This window comes from Jaculus jaculus, chromosome 3 (assembly GCF_020740685.1).
Source record: "Jaculus jaculus isolate mJacJac1 chromosome 3, mJacJac1.mat.Y.cur, whole genome shotgun sequence".
Classification (NCBI taxonomy): domain Eukaryota; kingdom Metazoa; phylum Chordata; class Mammalia; order Rodentia; family Dipodidae; genus Jaculus; species Jaculus jaculus.
In genome coordinates this window covers 85,811,502-85,830,009 of record NC_059104.1, presented here as the reverse complement: position 1 = coordinate 85,830,009, position 18,508 = coordinate 85,811,502, and the positions used below count along the sequence as shown (strand labels likewise).

Sequence of the window (18,508 nt, the reverse complement as noted above, 5' to 3'; positions counted from 1 at the left end):
TTGCCTCAGTGTGGAAACATCTTGGCCCAGTGATATCCTGGTCAGGCTCCTGTCAGATTTCCTATGGCCACTCTAACCCACCTTGCTAGCCTGTCTCCTGGGACCATACAGGTCAACCAGTTCTCATAGAAACCTAGCCTCAGTGCCCAGGTGCTGGAAGAGGCCGGTTCTCTTGAGAGGGTTTGCGGTTTATGCGGTGGCACAGGCTGTACAGTAGACAATGAAGTTCTGCACTAGGGTTTTTTTTTTCTTTTCTTTCCTTCCACCTCCCTCCCTCAACCTTTCTCCCTCCTATCTTCCTTCTTTTGACAGGATCTCCTTACATAGCCCAGGCTTGCCTTGAACTCAGAACCCTCCTGCCCCCACTTTCCGAGTACTTAGAATACAGGTGTGTGTTACTGTGCCCAGCTCTTGTGCTGGGATTTTTTTCTTTTTAAACATTTATGTGTATGTGTATGGGCATGTTTGTATACGTGAAGATACACGTGTGGGTGCAAGTGTTCCTGTATGTACATGTGGAGTGTGGAGGTCAGAGGTCAATTTCAAGTGTCTTTGTCAATTCTTGTCCACCTTATTTTTTGAGACAGGGTCTTTTGCTTATTTGGCCAATTTGGCTAGATAAGCTAGCCAGCAAGCCTTGCATTCCCAACAGAAGGGTTACACACACACACCACCATGCCCACCTTTTATGTGGCTGTTGGGAATCCAGACTCAGGTCCTCATGCTTGTGTGGCTTTACCCGGAGCCATCTCCCCAGCTTCTTGCACTGGAGTTCTTATGGTGTTCCCAGATGTTATTCTTCAGTCAAAAGGACTATAAGCAGGGCCAACTGGCGCAGCTGAGAAGAGCCTAGAATCCATCTTGAGATGATCAGGGCAATAAGAATTCAGAGCTCTGTGCTTGACCACACCCCTTTCCATGGCAGCCTCACGTGTCGTCGCTGTGTTGTGGTCGGGAATGGGCACCGGCTGCGGAATAGCTCACTGGGAGGTGTCATCAACAAGTATGACGTGGTAATCAGGTATGTGCGATCATCTCTCTTGCTTCTGTTTAGGCCCAGGATGTCCCAAACAGGGGCCTATACACAGACCCAGCAGCTCTAGTGATGAGTTTCATTTCCCTGCCCCAGATTGAACAACGCCCCCGTTACTGGCTATGAGGGGGATGTGGGCTCCAAGACCACCATGCGTCTCTTCTACCCTGAGTCTGCCCACTTCGACCCCAAAGTGGAGAACAACCCAGACACACTCTTGGTCCTGGTAGCTTTCAAGGCAATGGATTTCCACTGGATTGAGACCATCTTGAGTGATAAGAAGCGGGTAAATTGGGGGACAAGTGGGTGGGAGAGACTGGGGTTAGAGACACTGCCCTGGGTCAAGGTCTCATGTCCCACAAGAGTACACTGTGATTATCTAACAAGCCAGTGAAGGGACAGTGTGAGCCAGTCTCCCCATGGAACCTTAGGCTTCTCACCAAGGTCACTGTCCTGTAGCGCTGCTGATAAGCTAGCACAGAAATGCAGTCCAAGAACTTGTAGGAGTCAAGGCAGCAGCTAGAGAGGAGCCGCCCACTGGAGGATTGCCTGGGACAGGAGAGCTGCCAGCATGTGTGTCTGCCTCTGAGAAACCTGGGACAGTCCCAATCATTTTGGGACAGTCAGCAGACAGACTTGAAACAGCTTTGTGCTCTTCCTGATGGTCCCCACAGAGTCCACACACTTGTGTGGCATCTGGTTGGAGGCTGTGCTATGTGATGTGGCATTTGTGCCCAGTGTTTATACAGCCAAAAGTTCAAGGTCCTTCTACGTGACTGGCTATCCCAAAAGTGGGAGGTGGCTGGGACCCCACTTTCTTCACATCTTCTCACCTGGCCTTTTCAAAGGTGGGGGTCTTGTGTCCTCTCCTGTTAGTTTTCAGCCCTGCCTCCCTCCTTTCTTTCTTCTTTCTTTTTTTAAGTTTTTATTTATTTATTTGAGAGAGAGAGCCAGACACACAGAAAGAATATGGGCGCACTAGGGCTTTCAGCCACTGCAAACAGATTCCAGATACATGCACCACCTTGTGCATCTGGCTTATGTGGGTCCCAGAGAATCGAACTGGGGTCCTTTTGGCTTTGCAGGCAAGCGCCTTACCCAGTAAGCCATCTCTGCAGGCCCTCCCTCCTTTCTCATCTGCACTCATGAGGCATCTGCCTTGACTTGGATGTTATCCCCTGTTGAGGATCAGCAACTGGGTTGGACTTGGAGAAATAGGTCTTCATACACTCTTACCTCTCTATCTTCCAACCCCACCCTCCAGGTGCGAAAAGGTTTCTGGAAACAGCCTCCCCTCATCTGGGATGTCAACCCCAAACAGATTCGGATTCTCAACCCCTTCTTCATGGAGATCGCAGCCGACAAGCTCCTGAGTCTGCCCATGCAACAACCGCGCAAGATCAAGCAGGTGATGACATGATGGCAGCCCAGAGGCCAGAGCTAGAGCTTGGGACCTGGGGTGGGAAGTGTGGAGAGACCCATGAGAGGAGAGACCGATAAATGGTAGCAGCATACACTGGGCCCTCAGGTAAACACCTATAATTGAAAGTAGGTTTCTTAATATGCTGCCTTGAGGGCGGAGAGAGTGCACACTTGACAACTGTGGACCATCCTTGAGGTTCCCACTTTGAGGATTTCCCAGATTTAAAGGTCTGAGTTGGGTTTGGGGGATGCATGTAGGGGATGCTTTGGGGCAGGTACTGATCAGAATCTGTAAACTGGGAGCTTCTGAAACATTCACTAGACCTATTTTGGGAATGGCTTGAGCCAGTACCAAGTCACTGTTAGACAGTCTGGTCTTGTCTTGAAACATACTGATCAGAATAAGGGGAGCCTGAGATTTAACAGTCTGCCTTGCATGCTATGGTTAGGATGGTATGTCATTTTTTTTTAATTTGAGGGAGACAGAGAGAGAGAGAAAGAGGTTGGGGGGGGGGGTTGGAGAGAACCAGCGCATCAGGGCCTCCAGCCACTGCAAACGAACTCCAGATGCATGCGCCATCTTGTGCATCCGGCTTATGTGGGTACTGGAGAATCAAGCCTTGAACCAGGGTCCTTAGGCTTCACAGGCAAGTGATTAAGCACTAAGCCATCTCTCCAACCCTGGTGTGTCAGTTTTGCTGTGGTAGTTTGGCGAGTTATAGCTCTGATTTCAGCTGTCTGTCTTCAACTGGTGGGGTTTGTCCCAGGTTATAGTGTCACAAGTATTTCTCTATGTGTCTTATACCTTCTGGGGTGGGGATTGTGTGGGACAGTGGAAGGAGGTAAACCAGCAGGCATAGAAGGATTCTTGGTTATACCACTTACTGTACGATATTGGGCAGATCTATCCATGAGAACCTCAGCTTTTTGTCTGTTTGGTGGGGATAATATTTGTACTGAACTTTTAAGACCATTGCAGGATTTGTTTTTAGGCTTTAAAAACATATTTTTAAAAATTTATTTGTGAGGGGTTGGGGATGAATAGGTGCTCCAGGGTCTCTTGCCACTGCAAATGAATTCTAGACATAAGTGCCATTTTGTGCATCTAGCTTTACATGGGTACTGAGGAATCCACCCCTGGCCAACTCAGGCCAGCAGGCTTTTCAAGCAAAGACCTTTAACTGTTGAGCCATCTCCCCAGCCTCATGGATTTAAGAAGATAATTAATAATGTAAAATGTTAGTCATGGAGATTGGAACACAGTGGCTACTTAATCACTACTTGCTAATTTAAAAAATACATATTTGAGGGCTGGAGAGATGGCTTAGCGGTTAAGCGCTTGCCTGTGAAGTCTAAGGACCCCGGTTCGAGGCTCGATTCCCCAGGACCCACGTTAGCCAGATGCACAAGGGGGCGCACGCATCTGGAATTCATCTGCAGTGGCTGGAGGCCCTGGTGTGCCCACTCTTTCTCTGCTTCTTTCTCTGTCTATCGCTCTCAAATAAGTAAATAAAAATAAACCAAAAAAATTTTTTTTCTTTTTTTTTAATTTTTATTTTATTTTATTTTATTTTAATTTTTATTAACATTTTCCATGATTATAAAATATATCCCATGGTAATTCCCTCCCTCCCCACCCCCACACTTTCCCATTTGAAATTCCATTCTCCATCATATTACCTCCCCATTACAATCATTGTAATTACATATATACAATATATGCGCCCACTCTTCCTCTGCTTCTTTCTCTGTCTGTCGCTCTCAAATAAGTAAATAAAAATAAACCAAAAAAATTTTTTAAAAAATAAAAAATAGGGCTGGAGAGATGGCTTAGCGGTTAAGCGCTTGCCTGTGAAGCCTAAGGACCCCGGTTCTAGGCCCGGTTCTCCAAGTCCCACGTTAGCCAGATGCACAAGGGGGCGCACGCGTCTGGAGTTCGTTTGCAGAGGCTGGAAGCCCTGGCGTGCCCATTCTCTCTCTCTCCCTCTATCTGTCTTTCTCTCTGTGTCTGTCACTCTCAAATAAATAAATAAATAAAATTAAAAAAAAACTTAAAAAAAATAAAATAAAATAAAAAAATAAAAAATACAAAATACATATTTGAGAAGGAGCGGAGGCAGATAGAGAGAGGGAGTATGGGCTCACCAGGGCCTCCAGCCACTGCAAACAAACTCCAGATGCATGGCCACCTTGTGCATCTGGCTTATGTGGGTACTGAAGAACTGAACCCGGATCACCAAGCTTTGCAGGCAAGTCCCTTACTAAGCTATCACTCCAGAGCCCCCCCCCCCCATTTTTGTTTGAAATAAGGATCTTAGTCTATATACTGTGATGATCTGAAACTCATGGCAATCCTCCTGCCTGAGCCTCCTAAGTGCTAGGATTAGAGGTGAACTACAATGCCTGGTTAATATTTGCCAAATTTTATTTATTTATTTACTTATTTTTGAAGGAGGGTCTTACTCTAGCCCATTTTGATTTGGAACTTACTCTGTGGCCCCAGGCTGGCCTCAAACTCAAGACAGTCCTTCTACCCCAGCTTCTCCCAAGTACTGGGATTATAGGTGTGTGCTACCATGCCCAGCAGCATTTTTTTTTTTTTTTTTTGAGATAGGGTCTTGCTCTAGCCCAGGATGACTTGAAATTCACACTGCTGTATTCTCAGGGTGGCCTCTAACTCACTGTGATCTTCTTACCTCTGCCTCCAAAGATCTGAGATTAAAGATGTGTGCCACCACACCTGGCCTTGCAATTTTTAATAAATTTATTCATGACTCACTATGTTGTTCAGCATCCTACATTGAATGCCAGCCATGTGACCACTCAGTATTAGACCCTGAGCCTGCATGCTTGAAGAGTGCTCCCTGCCCTGAGGAGATACATTCTTATGGAATGAGCTGCAGGCTGCCCTGTGGAGTTGTTTCAAGTACAGTAGGAACTCAGAGTGGGGAGCGCTTCTGCTAAACTGTCTGAGGGAGTGTCCCAGATGAAGTGGTACTGGGACCAGGACTGAGAGGATCATGGAAGCTGCTGGGCATGGAACTGGGATAGACATTCCATTTGGCACCACCAAAACAGTTACTCTAGCTCAAGTGGGTTTGAAGGGCAGCAAGGGGATCCAGATGTCATGGTGAGGGATAGAAATAGGGTGAAGGCTGGAGAGATAAGAGAATGCAAAGACCCGGCAGTGAGGGAGGTGAGATCATATATAAACTTGACATTGAATTAGGTTTTTACTGCTGCCTCGTTCTTGCCAGTTTAGTGACCTAAAGCAATACCCCAGCATCAACTCATGGACCTATATGCTCGCTGTTTCATGACACAGGGTGATTATGAGAACTGAGTTTCTGTCTGGAAGCTTTGGGGGATGTTTTGCTTCCAAGCTCATTTTGTTGATGAAAGAATTGGGCTCCCGGGGCTGGAGATGTAGCTCAGTTGATAAGAGTACTCTCCTAGCATGCACAATGCCCTGGGTTCCATTCCTAACGCTGCATAAACGGGGTTCATGTGGGGTATATAATACCAGTACTCAGAGAGGAGGATCAGAAGTTCAAGGTCATCCTTGGCTACACAACAAGTTTGAGGTCAACCTGGGACATGAGATCCTCCTCATTGAGAAAAAAAAAAGGGGGGGCCTGGGCGTGGTGGCACACAGCTTTAATCCCAGTACTTGGAAGACAGAGGGAGGAAGATCACTGTGAGTTCGAGACCACCCTAAGAATACAGAGTGAATTCCAGGTCAGCCTGGGCTAGAGTGAGACCCTACCTCGAAAAATGAAAAACAAACCAAAAGGGGGGAGAGGGGAATTGGGTTCCCACTGTTGTAGGTGTGGGCTCCACATGTCCTTTCTGGCTGTGGCCTGGGTGAGGGGTTCCCTCAGCTCTTGGAGGCACCTTGCATTCTTTGCCATGTAGCTCCTTCCATCTTGATGCCAGGGACAGCAGGGAAAATCTGTTCTGCCTGCCATACTTCACTTCTGATCTTAACACCCAGATTCAGAGGCTGATGTGTCAGCGTAGTCTGTCAGAATGGTCTCCCGTCTTGTGACCAACTGTCTGTGTGAAATTAAACATTATAGCCATCCCCTCTGTCTGCAGGTTGCCCACACCTGTAAGGGGAGGGAATTACAAAAGATCTAGCATCATCAGGGGTCCCCTTACAATTCTGTCTTCTGTAGCCTATACTTTAGAGTTAGAATTGAGAGGTTTATTCCAAGTTTTAGGTTTCCTGAATGGCTGGTGAATGGTACTATATTTACTTGAATACAGAGAAAGCTCAGATGAGTGTAAGGAGCAGTGTCTAGGCAGAACTGGCTAGGAGGCTACAGCAGTGTGATTCTACAGGGTTCAAACCAGATGAGAGAGTACAAGCTGGTCAAAGCATCAAGGTGGCTGAGCATGGTGTGCACACCTATGATTTCAGCAGAAGTCAACTTGGTTACATAGTGAGTTCAAGGCCATCCTGGGCTACATAAGATACTACTGTCACCCCCCCCCCCCAAAAAAGGCAGGAAGAGTGACAAAGATGGCATATCAGGGAGTGGAAATTAGAAGACAGGGCAAATGAAAGGGATTCTAGGAGACAACTGGCCTTAAGAGGCCTGATAGAGTTCAGGCCAGAGGGAACAGGCAGCTGAAATGCTCAGTATACCAGAGTATGGAGCAAAGGATGATGAGATACCTGAAGTTCAAATACCAGAGTGCCCCGAAGATGGAGGAAGTGAGGTCCTCATAGCAGCCCATAAGGTGGGCAGGTCAACCTATAGGTATCTCCACATCATAGAAGAGATGGCCCATCCTGTGAATGGTCACATAGAAAGTGAGGGTTGGACTCCAGGCCCAAGGAGGAGGGTGGATCCCTTCCTTTCTTTGAGCAGGCTGTTTGATATTTATATGCTCCAATTTCCTCATCTATAAAATGAAGCTAATGATAGTATGTGCCCTAATTTTTAGGGGAATCACTAGATGAGTTGATGTATTATACTGTGTTACTATGTAGCACAGTGGCTGCCACACAGTAGGTGTTCAAAAAAGCAACAAATAGTATTGTGATGATTGTCACTCTTGTCATCCTTGTTGCTGTTGTTCTCCCTAGAGATCCAAACCTGCCCTAGGTGTGGAGTTGCAGTATCTAGTATGATACTCTGTCAGTCAGACTTGGTTCCCTTTGAAAAAATATTAGACATCAACAACTTAAGGGTAGGATTTATTTTGCTCATGGTCTCAGTTCATTGTGGTGGGGAGGGCAGATGTGGCAGCCAGGGAGCAGAGAGTGAGAATGCCTGCAGGCCCCTTGCTTAGGAAGACGGTGCCAGCCACATTCAGGGTAGGTCGTGCTCTCTTAGTTAACTCTTTCTGGAAGCACTTGCACAGACACACGCAGAAGTGTGCTTTACTGATCTAGGAGCTTCTCAATCCAGTGAAATTGACAAGGTACCCATTTTAGTGGCCACCATTTAATGTGTGACTTAAGACTATTCTCTTTTGTTGTTGTTGTTTTGTTTTTGGAGGTAGGGTTTGACTGTAGCCCAGGCTGACCTGGAACCCATTATGTAGTCTCAGGGTGGCCTCTGTCTTACAAGTGCTGGGGCTAAAGGCATGTGACCCACGCCCAGCTAAGACTATTTTTTTTTGGCCAATATGGCCTAGAGAAGCCAAAAGGTTGAACACACCTAAAACAGACAGAGGTGTCTGTTTAATTCAAATTTAAATTTAGGGCTGGAGAGATTTCTCAGTGGCTAAGGCACTTGATTGCAAAGCCTGATGACCCAGGTTCAATTCCCCAGTACCCATGTAAAGCCAGATGTACAAAGTGGTACATGCATCTGGAGTTTGCAGTGACAGGTGCCCCTGGCATGTCCATTCTCTCATCTCTCTCTGTCTTTCTGTATCTGTATCCTTGCAAATAAATAAATAATAAATAAAGTCAAATAATGAGAATTTTAAAGAAAATTCAAATTTGAATGGTAAACATAGTAAGTTATATAGGGGATACAGGCCAATGGCCTAGAATGCATGAAGCCACAGGTTCCAGCCACAGCACCACCAAAAAAATTAAAAATTTCATGGAGTAGCAAGTCCAGTTCCTCAACTCTACTAGCCCCATTCAGGTATTCAGTTGGTTAGCGGTTGTCCTGCTGCACAGCACAGAAGAAGGGTATGTTCATAGCTGCAGAAAGTTCAATGGCAGAGCAGTGGCCTTGGCAGGGAGGAGGGGGAACAGGGGCTCCCTCTGAAGACCTCACCATGTCCCTCAGAAGCCGACCACGGGCCTACTGGCCATCACCTTGGCCCTCCACCTCTGTGACTTGGTGCACATCGCTGGCTTTGGCTACCCTGATGCCTACAACAAGAAGCAGACCATCCACTACTACGAGCAGATTACACTCAAGTCAATGGCGGTAAGCAGCTCTGCGGGAGCCCAGTAAGCCCATGGGCTGGGATTGGAGGGACTGCGCATGAGGGAGAGGTACAGAGACACCGAAGTGGCTCACAGTGAGGTCATCTAGTATCAGAATTGGCACTGGAGTATCGGGGCACCTTGCCTGGCATCCTCTGTATTTGATCACATGGCTTCTGTCTTCCTCCAGAGTCCATAGGAATAAGACCTCCCAAGAAGTATGGACAATGAGGAGGGGCAGGGAGACTACCACAGGTGCCTGGAAGCCACTTGTTTACTTGCTTGACTGTCTCCACAGGGTTCAGGCCACAATGTCTCCCAAGAGGCCCTGGCCATCAAGCGGATGCTGGAGATGGGAGCTGTCAAGAACCTCACATACTTCTGACTTGGGCAAGAGCTGTAACACATCGGTTCCTTCCTCTACTATCCATGGTTGTGGGGTGTGTGGGAACACACAACACACTTGGATTCACCCTCCTCTGATCAGGAGGACATCTTTGGACTGGCCAGGTCGGAGACGAGGCCGTGTCCCTCGCAGCTCTTGTGGAGCCCAGATCCAGACAGGGTGGAGGTACTGAGGCTGCAGGAGCCTGGCCAAAGTGGGGGCTTGCCGCTTCAGCATTCCCTCTCTGCCAGCACCAAGAGATTATTTAACGTGCTATTTAATTAAGGGGTAGAAAAGTGCTGTGGGCTGGTCCCAGTAGCATCCAGAAAAGGGGCACAATACAGTGTTCTGCCCACTTTTTATAAAATTGTCATGTGATGGGCGCTCCATGGCCCACACCCAGAGCTTGCCTCCTGGGAGGCCAGAGGCCTGGGTCAGCCTCAAGAGAGGCTGCTACTTCCCAGCAGGTTTGGGAAGAGCACTGGTGAGAGGGTTCCACCAATAAGGAACCTCAGCTAGAAAAGAGGTTTCAAACCTACCATTAAAATATTTTTCCTAAAACGGAAGCAGTTGTGAAGCCCTGTGTCCTTTTGGGTTGGGGAGGACCTAGCTGGCAGCGTGGCAGTACACAGGCCTGATAGCCCAGAGTAGGGCATGGTCATTCGGGGAGTAATTATTATTATTGAAACAGGGCCCAAGGGAGCATTACCACTGGACAGAGTAGGTAATACTCAGAGCAGCTTTGTCTGTGGACAGACAGCCTGGCATCCTGTATCCTGGTTCACTTCCCAGGGGATGAATAGAGGGAGGACAGCTAGATGGGAGTGGCAGAATCCTTTCCTCTCTTCCTTCCTGTCCCTCACCCTTCTTCAGTTACCCAGATCTTAGGCTGGAAAATGCATGTTTTAAGGATAGGGTGGGGACAGACAAAAAAAAGCTTTTTTTTTTTTTGTCAGATTAACTGGAGATCATAAAATGAAACTGATGAAGGTCCTGTGAACAAGTAGGGCAAGCTGCCAGGATTGAAGTGGGCAAGACTGGAGGACAGCCCTGGAGGGATTTAGCAAGGCCTGTCTGGCAACTGCCAGTCCAGAGAATGAGACTCCCCCTCCCCCAGGTCCCTAGAATCCCAACAGCCCCACCATTTGCCTAACTTTCTGGCCTTTGTTCTCCATCTTCCAGGCCTGCTTCATTGCCAACTGGGCCTCCTGCCACCCCCACAGCTGTTCCTTTACATCTGGAGCCAGGAGGGAGTGTTGGAACTGCCCTGAGGAATTGGAACTTACAGCTGTGTTCCTGGCTTTCTGGGAAAGAGCTGTAGTCTTGAGGTTTTGAGACAGGGCAGCTTGGGATGGTATGGACAGCCACTTGGGATGGTTGTGTGAGGATGACCATATAGAGAACAGCCAGCTTCATCCTGCAGAACACCCCTTGAATACCTGTTCAAGGAGTGGAATTACCTGTAGTCTCGAGGTAGGATCTCACTCTGGGCCGGCTGTCCTGGAATTAACTATGTAGTCTCAGAGGGGCCCCAAACTCACCGTGAGCCTCCTACCTCTGCCTCCCCAGTGCTAGATTAAAGGCATGAGCCACCATGCCCGACTGGGATAGAGGATTCTGAAAACCAGTGAGTGGGCTTTTGTGCCTGCAGCCTCAAGCTTCCTCCCTACCCACTGAAACAAGCTCATTTTCTAGGCTTTGTCATGAAGAGTGGTCTTGTGACCCCAAGGGGTTGTGGGTGCCTGCGGGCATCTCAGTTTTTATTCCTGCTGCTTCTCGTGAGAAGGAAGTGTCTGCTTCCAGATCCAAGGCCCTTGAAAGTGGCTGGCTGCACACATGATCCAGCTGCCCTGGACTGAGGCCTGATATTGAAACGTGCCTAAACTTGAGCCAAAATCTAACACACAGGGTTGGGTCACACTGTTCCACCCAGCACCACACACACACATAAGTAGATGCGGGGTAGTGGTTTCTCTTCTTTCTGTATGAGCTGTGGCAGTCATTTATGATCACACACATTGAAAGTGTGGACCTCCACACAGGCCATTGTTTGTTGAGAGTAGGGGTGGGCCCGCCTTTCTCCTCTGTGTCCCAAGCCCTATGCAGGCTGAGGCAATTCTGGGCAAGGGTCAGAGCTGGGAGTGGAGTTTTGATGTGGAGTTGTTGGATGGGGTTCTTGGGTGTTCTGGGAAGGAGGCTTTCAGTTAGCTCAACTAATGTGAATGAACTGTCTGCCAGCCTGCCTGTGCTGATTAAACCACGCTCTGGAAATGCAGCAGGAAAGGAAAGAGGGTAGAATGGGGGAAACATCTGAGCGCAAATCAGGCAATCTGGACTTTACACCAGGCTGTGCCAAGTAACCCCCGCTGCCCCATCTTGAGACAATGGGGCTTCTGCTTCTATGTGTCTGGTGCTGCATTCTTCTTTAAAACAAGGTGTGTTCACTTATCTCAGGGCGCCCAGAATGGGGATTCCTGCAGTTTAAGATGCTGGGCGTGGGGTCCAGGAATCATGAATTTTAACTAGCATCCAGCACCACTGTTCTAACAGTCTAGACTTTAGAATGATCTCATGAGCCTCTGAATCCTCCTGACTGGTTTGCATGCAAAGCTCATCTTAATCCCAGGTGCCCTTGAGTAGTGTTAATTAGGCGCACGCGTAGGTTCCGCCCCTGCGGAGGAGGCGTGATCTGTCCGTAGTGGCGGGGCGGTGCTACGCAGGCGCATGCCCAGCCTGCGTGGTCGGCGCCGTGGGGGCGGGGCCGTCTAGCAGATGGGGAGGGGGAGGGCCCGAGGGAAGCCCGCCCAGCTTCTCCAGGGCACAGAAAGGTGAAGGTACCCGTGTTAGTTCTTGGAGACAAACGTTTAGATCATTTAGCATGGGAACACATTGAAACGATTCTATAGATCCACATCACAATTTCGGAAGCTTCGATTTTTATTTACACTTTCCAAGGACGGAAGTACACCGTTTGCTTTCCTCCCGGGACTGACTAGCCTACGAAAAGGTTTGACTTGGAAACGACGAAGTGTAGTGCACACACCACACGGACTCTCCTGTGCTCTGCCATGTAGTTAGCCAAAGAAACCAGTGATTATGCATGCCCGTCTCGCAGGGAAATCTTAACTAATGATGGTAAGGCCACTTGTAGACTAAAGTGTGTTGTAAATAACGGGACTAGCAAGCTGCCCTGCACAGTGGAAAGTGCCAGACAGTACGGAGTAGGTGAGATACATTTGTACGACAGATGCTTGCCCAGGTACTGAGTACCGAGTTAACCCTCCTGTTAACAGAAATGTCTGTCTAGAAGTCACCCACAATCTAACTCGAGGAACATGTGACTCAAAGTATGGTTAGACACCTCCAGGGTTTCTTGGGGAAGCAAGTTTCGTAGATGTCATCCATTTCAGTGGTATTATGTAGCATATCACACTAGGTTAGCAAAGATTGAGAAAAATAACCTCATAGTTGATATGCCCTCTAAGCCCTCTAATCTCTTTGAAGTCTTAATTATAGCTACTGAAAACTATTTAGTAATTTTGAAAATCCCCTTGGTCTGTACAAACTGTGGCTCCAGGAAATCAGATCTTCCTTCCAACTTAAAAATCTGAGATGTGTACAGGCGATGGTGGTGATTCTATTTATGTTATTTTATTATAATTTTCACCTTATAGGGATGCAAACCAAGTGGCTATACAAGCTAGATGCTGGCTATTCAAATGAATTTTGATCCTCCCAACTAGTGATATTGGGGTGCAAGATACTGGGTAGGACAGTGACCCACAGCTCCTAGTCAGCTATGCAATTATGAGAAACCCTTGATAGGGGTTTCCTGTAGGGGACTGTGTTGTGTGGTTAGAGTATTAGGTGCATTTTCCTCTTCTCCTCCTTCTTCCCACCCTCTGTCAGCAGGCCCTCACTGTGTACTCAGCTATCCTTTATCCTAGGCTGGCCTTGAACTCATGACAATTCTCCTATCTCAGCCTCCTCATCATGCCTGGCTCAGATGCATTGGGGGGTGGTGGCGGTGGAAGTGTTTTGAAGTGCCGTGGCTGACCTGGAATTCACTATGAAGTCTCAGGCTGGCCTCAAACTCACAGTAATTCTCCTATCTCTCTCTGCTGGGATTAAAGGTGTGTGCTACCACACCCAGCTTCAGATGCATTTTTGACTTATGATATTTTTCATTTATAAGGATTATGTCAGGATACAAGCACATCATAAATAGAGGGACGTGCTTGTGTATGTGTATGTGTGTGTGTGTGTGTGTGTGTGTGTGTGTAGTTTATTTTTCCTATCCCATTCTTTCTCAGTTAAAGAACCTCACTTGTTGATGATCTTTGGAATTCTGAATGCAAGAAATGAAGTGAAGGGCTGGGGATGTAGCTCAGTTGGTAAAGTGCTTGCCTACAATGTGTGCAGCCCCGGGTTTGGTCCCCAGCACCATTTAAAACAGGCATGGTGGTGTACACCTGCAATACAAACACCCTGGGGGTGGAGGCAGGAGGATGAAAATCATCTTTAGCTACATAGCAAGTTTGAGGCCAGACTTGTGTGCATGTATACATCAGACTCTGTCTAATAAGATGGAGAGGAGGGAGAACATGGGAGGTAAGGATAGATCAGTTTTGAGACTCAGTAATAACAGATTTGGGAGAAACCCAGATGCCCTGGAAGGCTGTGCTTCCTACTTTAAGGCACTGAGAGACTCCACAGAGACAAGAGGTCAGCCAGAAATGTACTGCAGGACTGTTCAGGGAAATTTAAACTCTGGAAGGTAGGTGCTGTTCACTGATGTCAGGTTCCCGAGGAGCTGACCCTGTAAAATATATCACCAGTTCTACAGAGCCTGGCAGAATAGTGAATGTGGAACTGAGTGGAGAGAATGAGACAGGCACAGATGTTAAAACAACCCCAGGGGACCAAAGTTGGAATTCTTGAGCCAGGCTATTCCAGAAGAACCAAGTATTATTCCAGGTCTTCCCGAACACTATTGACACATATCATAAACTTAACACTTCTCTTGCTTCACCGTGGGTTTCCCTTTACTAAATGCAGAGCTGCTCTGCTTCAGGAAGTGAATCTCAAGTACAGCTGGAGTCAGTTAGGGATGCTGCAGTCCTGTGCTTGCCTTTCCTCTGTGGAGTTATACTACACTGATGTAGCCCATGTGTGGCAGGGAAGCCAAAGAAACTTAAATGAAAAGTTATTTGGGAGCTGAAAAGATGGCTTAGCAGTTAAAGACACTGCTTTCCAGACCTGATGACCTGGGCTCAATTCTGCAGTACCTACATAAAGCACGATGTACATGCTTCTGCTCATTTGCTATGGCTGAGGCTCTGAGTGCCCATACTCACTCTCACTCACTCTGCTCACTAATAAGTAAATCTGTTAATTTTTTTTTTAAGTTTTCTGAAAATCCTGCTGAAGAAGTCAAGCTTCTCACCAGAATCACTTCATTTATACTTGTTTCCTTCTTTCCGTATTTCTCAAAAGTGCTGTCAAGTATACAGTTTCTTGTGCTCAGGCAGCAAAGCTGTGGTCCTTAAAGTTTCATGCAGAGGTGGTTAAGGTGGCATCTTTGATTTGTTCACTTGATCATCTCTCTGACTCTTAGGGATAAACCCCTTCCTAAATTTAGATTCTATCTGGACTAGAAAGTTTCCTCTTGCTTAGTTGTGGATAGATTTCAAAGAGACTCCATATAATAAGACTCCAATGAAGATCTGGTGTTTCCTAAGACTTTCTTTTTGAATGTTAACTCTTCAGACTCAGCACATACCCTCCACAATTATAAAGGACATATGCTTTATATGTTCTCATTACATTCTAGTATATTACCAAGGGCCTTAGGGTTAAGGAGCAGTGAAAGGGGATGCTTGCGTTCATCTGTTGTTCCCCAGTCAGGAAACTCAAGGGACCCTTTTGACCAGGGGTTGAGGATATCCTGCCGTGTGAGTGGTCGAGAAGAGCCCCCAGAGCATGGAATGGATAGGCAGATGAGCCATAGCTGGCTGAGGGTGTAGTGCCACCATGCTAAGTGTAAGGCCCTGAGTTCAGTCCCTGGAAGGTGGATTAATAACACACATGTATATAAACAGGGATATGCTGGGCATGGTGGCACTCACCTTTCATGTCAGCACTCGGGAGGCAGAGGTAGGAGGATGGCTGTGAGTTCGAGGCCACCCTGAGACTACATAATGAATTCCAGGTCAGCCTGGGCTAGAGCAAGACCCTACCTCAAAAAACAACAACAACAAAAAAAAAAAAAAAACAGGGATGTAGACCACAATTGTTGATACACCTTATGAATGTTGTATGCTCACAGAAGGCTATTTATTTTGCAGAGCTGGGAATCAAACCTAGGGCCTTACCACTGAGTTATGCCCCCATCTAAGAGTTATGCCCTATCCATTTCTAAGGAGGAGGAATAAAACTATAGAACTTATAGCAATGAAAGCTTCCAGTGTATGGCAAAGACCTAGTATTATATGTGAGAGCAGGTGGATCAAGGAAGAATAGCAATTATTGAGGGAAAGAATTGATGGTCTGACATCAAACATGTCCTTACCCAGGAAAACAACCCTTACTTGTAGAAAGAGTAGCTTGGCATTTTTTCATATTTCCTGGTTTGTGTCCTTGCTAGAAAGATTGAAACAGAGACAGCTGGGGGAAGACTCTTGTAGCCTCCCTAAAGTGATAAGCAGCTATCAGCAAGCTGTTTATGAGTGACTACCAGAGATCACTTCTGGTTTGGATGCTAGAGTGGCAAATGGCAGGTGTGCAATTACAGCTTCTGAAACCCACCCAGAAAAGAGGCCTTCAAAAGACCTTTTTTTTGTTTTTGTGTTTTTTGAGGTAGGGTCTCACTCTAGTTCAGGCTGACCTGGAATTCACTATGTAGTCTCAGGGTAGCCTCAAACTCATTGTGATCTTCCTACCTCTGCCTCCCAAGTGCTGGGATTAACGACATGCACCACCATGCCAGGCTTCTAAAGACCTTTTTAAAAGGGAAGGAAAATATGGGATTTAGTGTCGATGTCATTGTTCTATGTCTGGATGTGTTTATGCCTACAGGTACTGAAATAAAGTATATGTTATTAAGATGACTATATATATATTAATTTTAATAAGAGGTTAACCAGAGGTATATGGCTCAGTAGTACAGCTCTTGCCTTGCATGCTTGAGGCCCTGGGTTTAATCTTCAGCACTGACAAAGAAAAAAAAATAAGGCTTTGCTTTGCAGGGCATGTTTCTAAAGACAGGGCTTCCCTTCTTGTTTCTTCTCCCAGTGCCATCACAGATCATAAATTCCTGGAAAGGGCTCATCAGTACCCTTGCTGGGTCACCTCTGGCTTTGCAATAGCAAATATGATAAGCAGTGCATATTCCTCCTCATCCAGGAAGTGAGGAATGAATCTCCTGTCCACTTCTGTTCTGAGAAATCTCCCAAAGAATACATCAGGTTTGTTTTCATTTCCTTGGGTCCTTTCCATTCTGGAAACTCAGAGGTGGCTTCCAGACTTTATAGAGGACTTGTTGAAAAGGCCTTGTCAGAAATGAATTTGTTGTGACATTTTAGCTCTTCATGTCAGAGTACTTCCTATCCCGTGAAAATTGAAGAAGTGGTGGAAATAACACTGGCCTTTGCAGACTGATAGTGAGCATGAGAAATAGAAACTGGGCTCCTGTCCAGTAACTGAGAGCCACTAATGAAGTTCTAGCTATCAGAGGACTGGACCCTGGCCTGTGGGGGCAGGGAGGGGGATACATAGGACAGCTTTGTTTACCAGGGAGTTTGTGGTCTTTCCAGGTCATTTGGGGACTTAAGGTGGAATCTGCCAGCTTGCTTTTCTAATGGAAGTGTGGCTTACCCTCTTCTGGCCTGCCCCCAAGTGGCACTTGGCCTTTACTGTTAGCCACTTCCACCAGTGCTATAAAGGGAAAGAGGGGAAGCGTGGCTTTGAGCTTGCACTATGGGATAGAAACAGGTTGTAGTGGATATAATGTGTATTCAAATCTTACACCTGTTAGCTCTTGAGCTAGTCTTTGTGGCTTCTTGAATCCATGCCCCCACATCTGTATGACATGGCAACACTCCACAAAACTGAAGATTCAGTAAGATTACAAATGTAGAATATTTGTTTCTTTGTGTGTGAAAACACCTATAGGGCTGGAGAGATGGCGTAGCAGTTAGGGTGCTTGCCTGGGAAACCTAAGGACTCAAGTTCAGTTCCCCAGTATTCATGTAAGCCAAATGCACATGGTGGTGCATGTATCTGGGGTTTGTTTGCAATGGCTGGAAACCCTGGCGCACCCATTCTCAACTCTCACCCCCCACCACCTCTCTATTGCCTCTGTCTCTTAAAAACAAAAAAAGATGCCTATAGGGGAATTCAGGGCTTCCAACATCCATTCCATGTCATGGCTTTTCTTTTTATTTATTTATTTATTTATTTATTTATTTATTTATTTATTTATTTATGAGAGAGAGAATGGGCATGCCAGGGCCTCCAGCCACTGCAAACAAATGCCAGACACATGTGCCGCCTTGTCTATCTGGCTTACATAGGTCCTTTTGGCTTTGCAGGCAAGTGCCTTAACTGCTAAGCCATCTCTCCAGCCCTTCATAGCTTTTCTTTACTGCTACTCTGTGGAAGAAGCCAGCAGTGCTGGAAACAACTAAGTGAGGGGTGCACATAGTGCAGCTTAGACTCCTTTTCAGTGGCCTAGAGTTCCCCAAACCTGAAGTGAGGAAGCCTTGTCCACACTGTATTTGCCAGTTCACCCTAACTTTGCCCCTCCTTGCTGTGCTCTCTCACAATGGCCCCATTCATGAGCTCCTGTTTCTTATGTGGTTCTTGCTGTGCTTGTGCATTGTACAGCCTGCTCTGATTGTGGGTGCTTACCCTGGTGTTTTCATTCTCACAATAGTACACATTCTTATTCTGGGAGTGCCAAAGCTCAGGAGGGAAACATGTTCATTCTGTTCCATGGCACAGTTTTCCCTCTTTTGATTATTCTACTGAAACTCCAAGACCAGGAAAGAATGGACACTTCTCCCTATTAGTTATGTGTGTGGCAAGGGCCAAGGGCAAGACAAGCTGTGGGAAGGGTTACAAAGCAGCTTGTCCTCCCATCTCAATGTTGAGGAAGACCAGGAGAAATAATGGACTAATTCTCTTAGTCACATCTTTCTTATTTTAGCACACCAAGGCATCTTGCAAATGATCATGGCTTCGTGTTCTCAGCTGCAAATGTCAAGCA

The 18,508-nt window shown here is 46.8% G+C and overlaps 1 protein-coding gene across 6 annotated transcripts in view; it reads left to right on the top strand.

The window, feature by feature from the left end:
* Positions 1-9,806, top strand: part of St3gal4 (ST3 beta-galactoside alpha-2,3-sialyltransferase 4) — a 55,085-nt gene extending 45,279 nt beyond the window's left edge. For all 6 annotated transcript variants that reach the window (XM_045146304.1, XM_045146305.1, XM_045146307.1 and 3 more), the window contains 5 exons: positions 926-1,021; positions 1,130-1,319; positions 2,298-2,441; positions 8,713-8,856; positions 9,154-9,806. In XM_045146304.1, the coding sequence (XP_045002239.1) occupies positions 926-1,021; positions 1,130-1,319; positions 2,298-2,441; positions 8,713-8,856; positions 9,154-9,240 (661 nt within the window). In that variant the 3' untranslated portion in view covers positions 9,241-9,806. The remainder of the gene's footprint in view (positions 1-925; positions 1,022-1,129; positions 1,320-2,297; positions 2,442-8,712; positions 8,857-9,153) is intronic.
* The last annotated feature ends 8,702 nt before the right edge of the window (positions 9,807-18,508 follow it).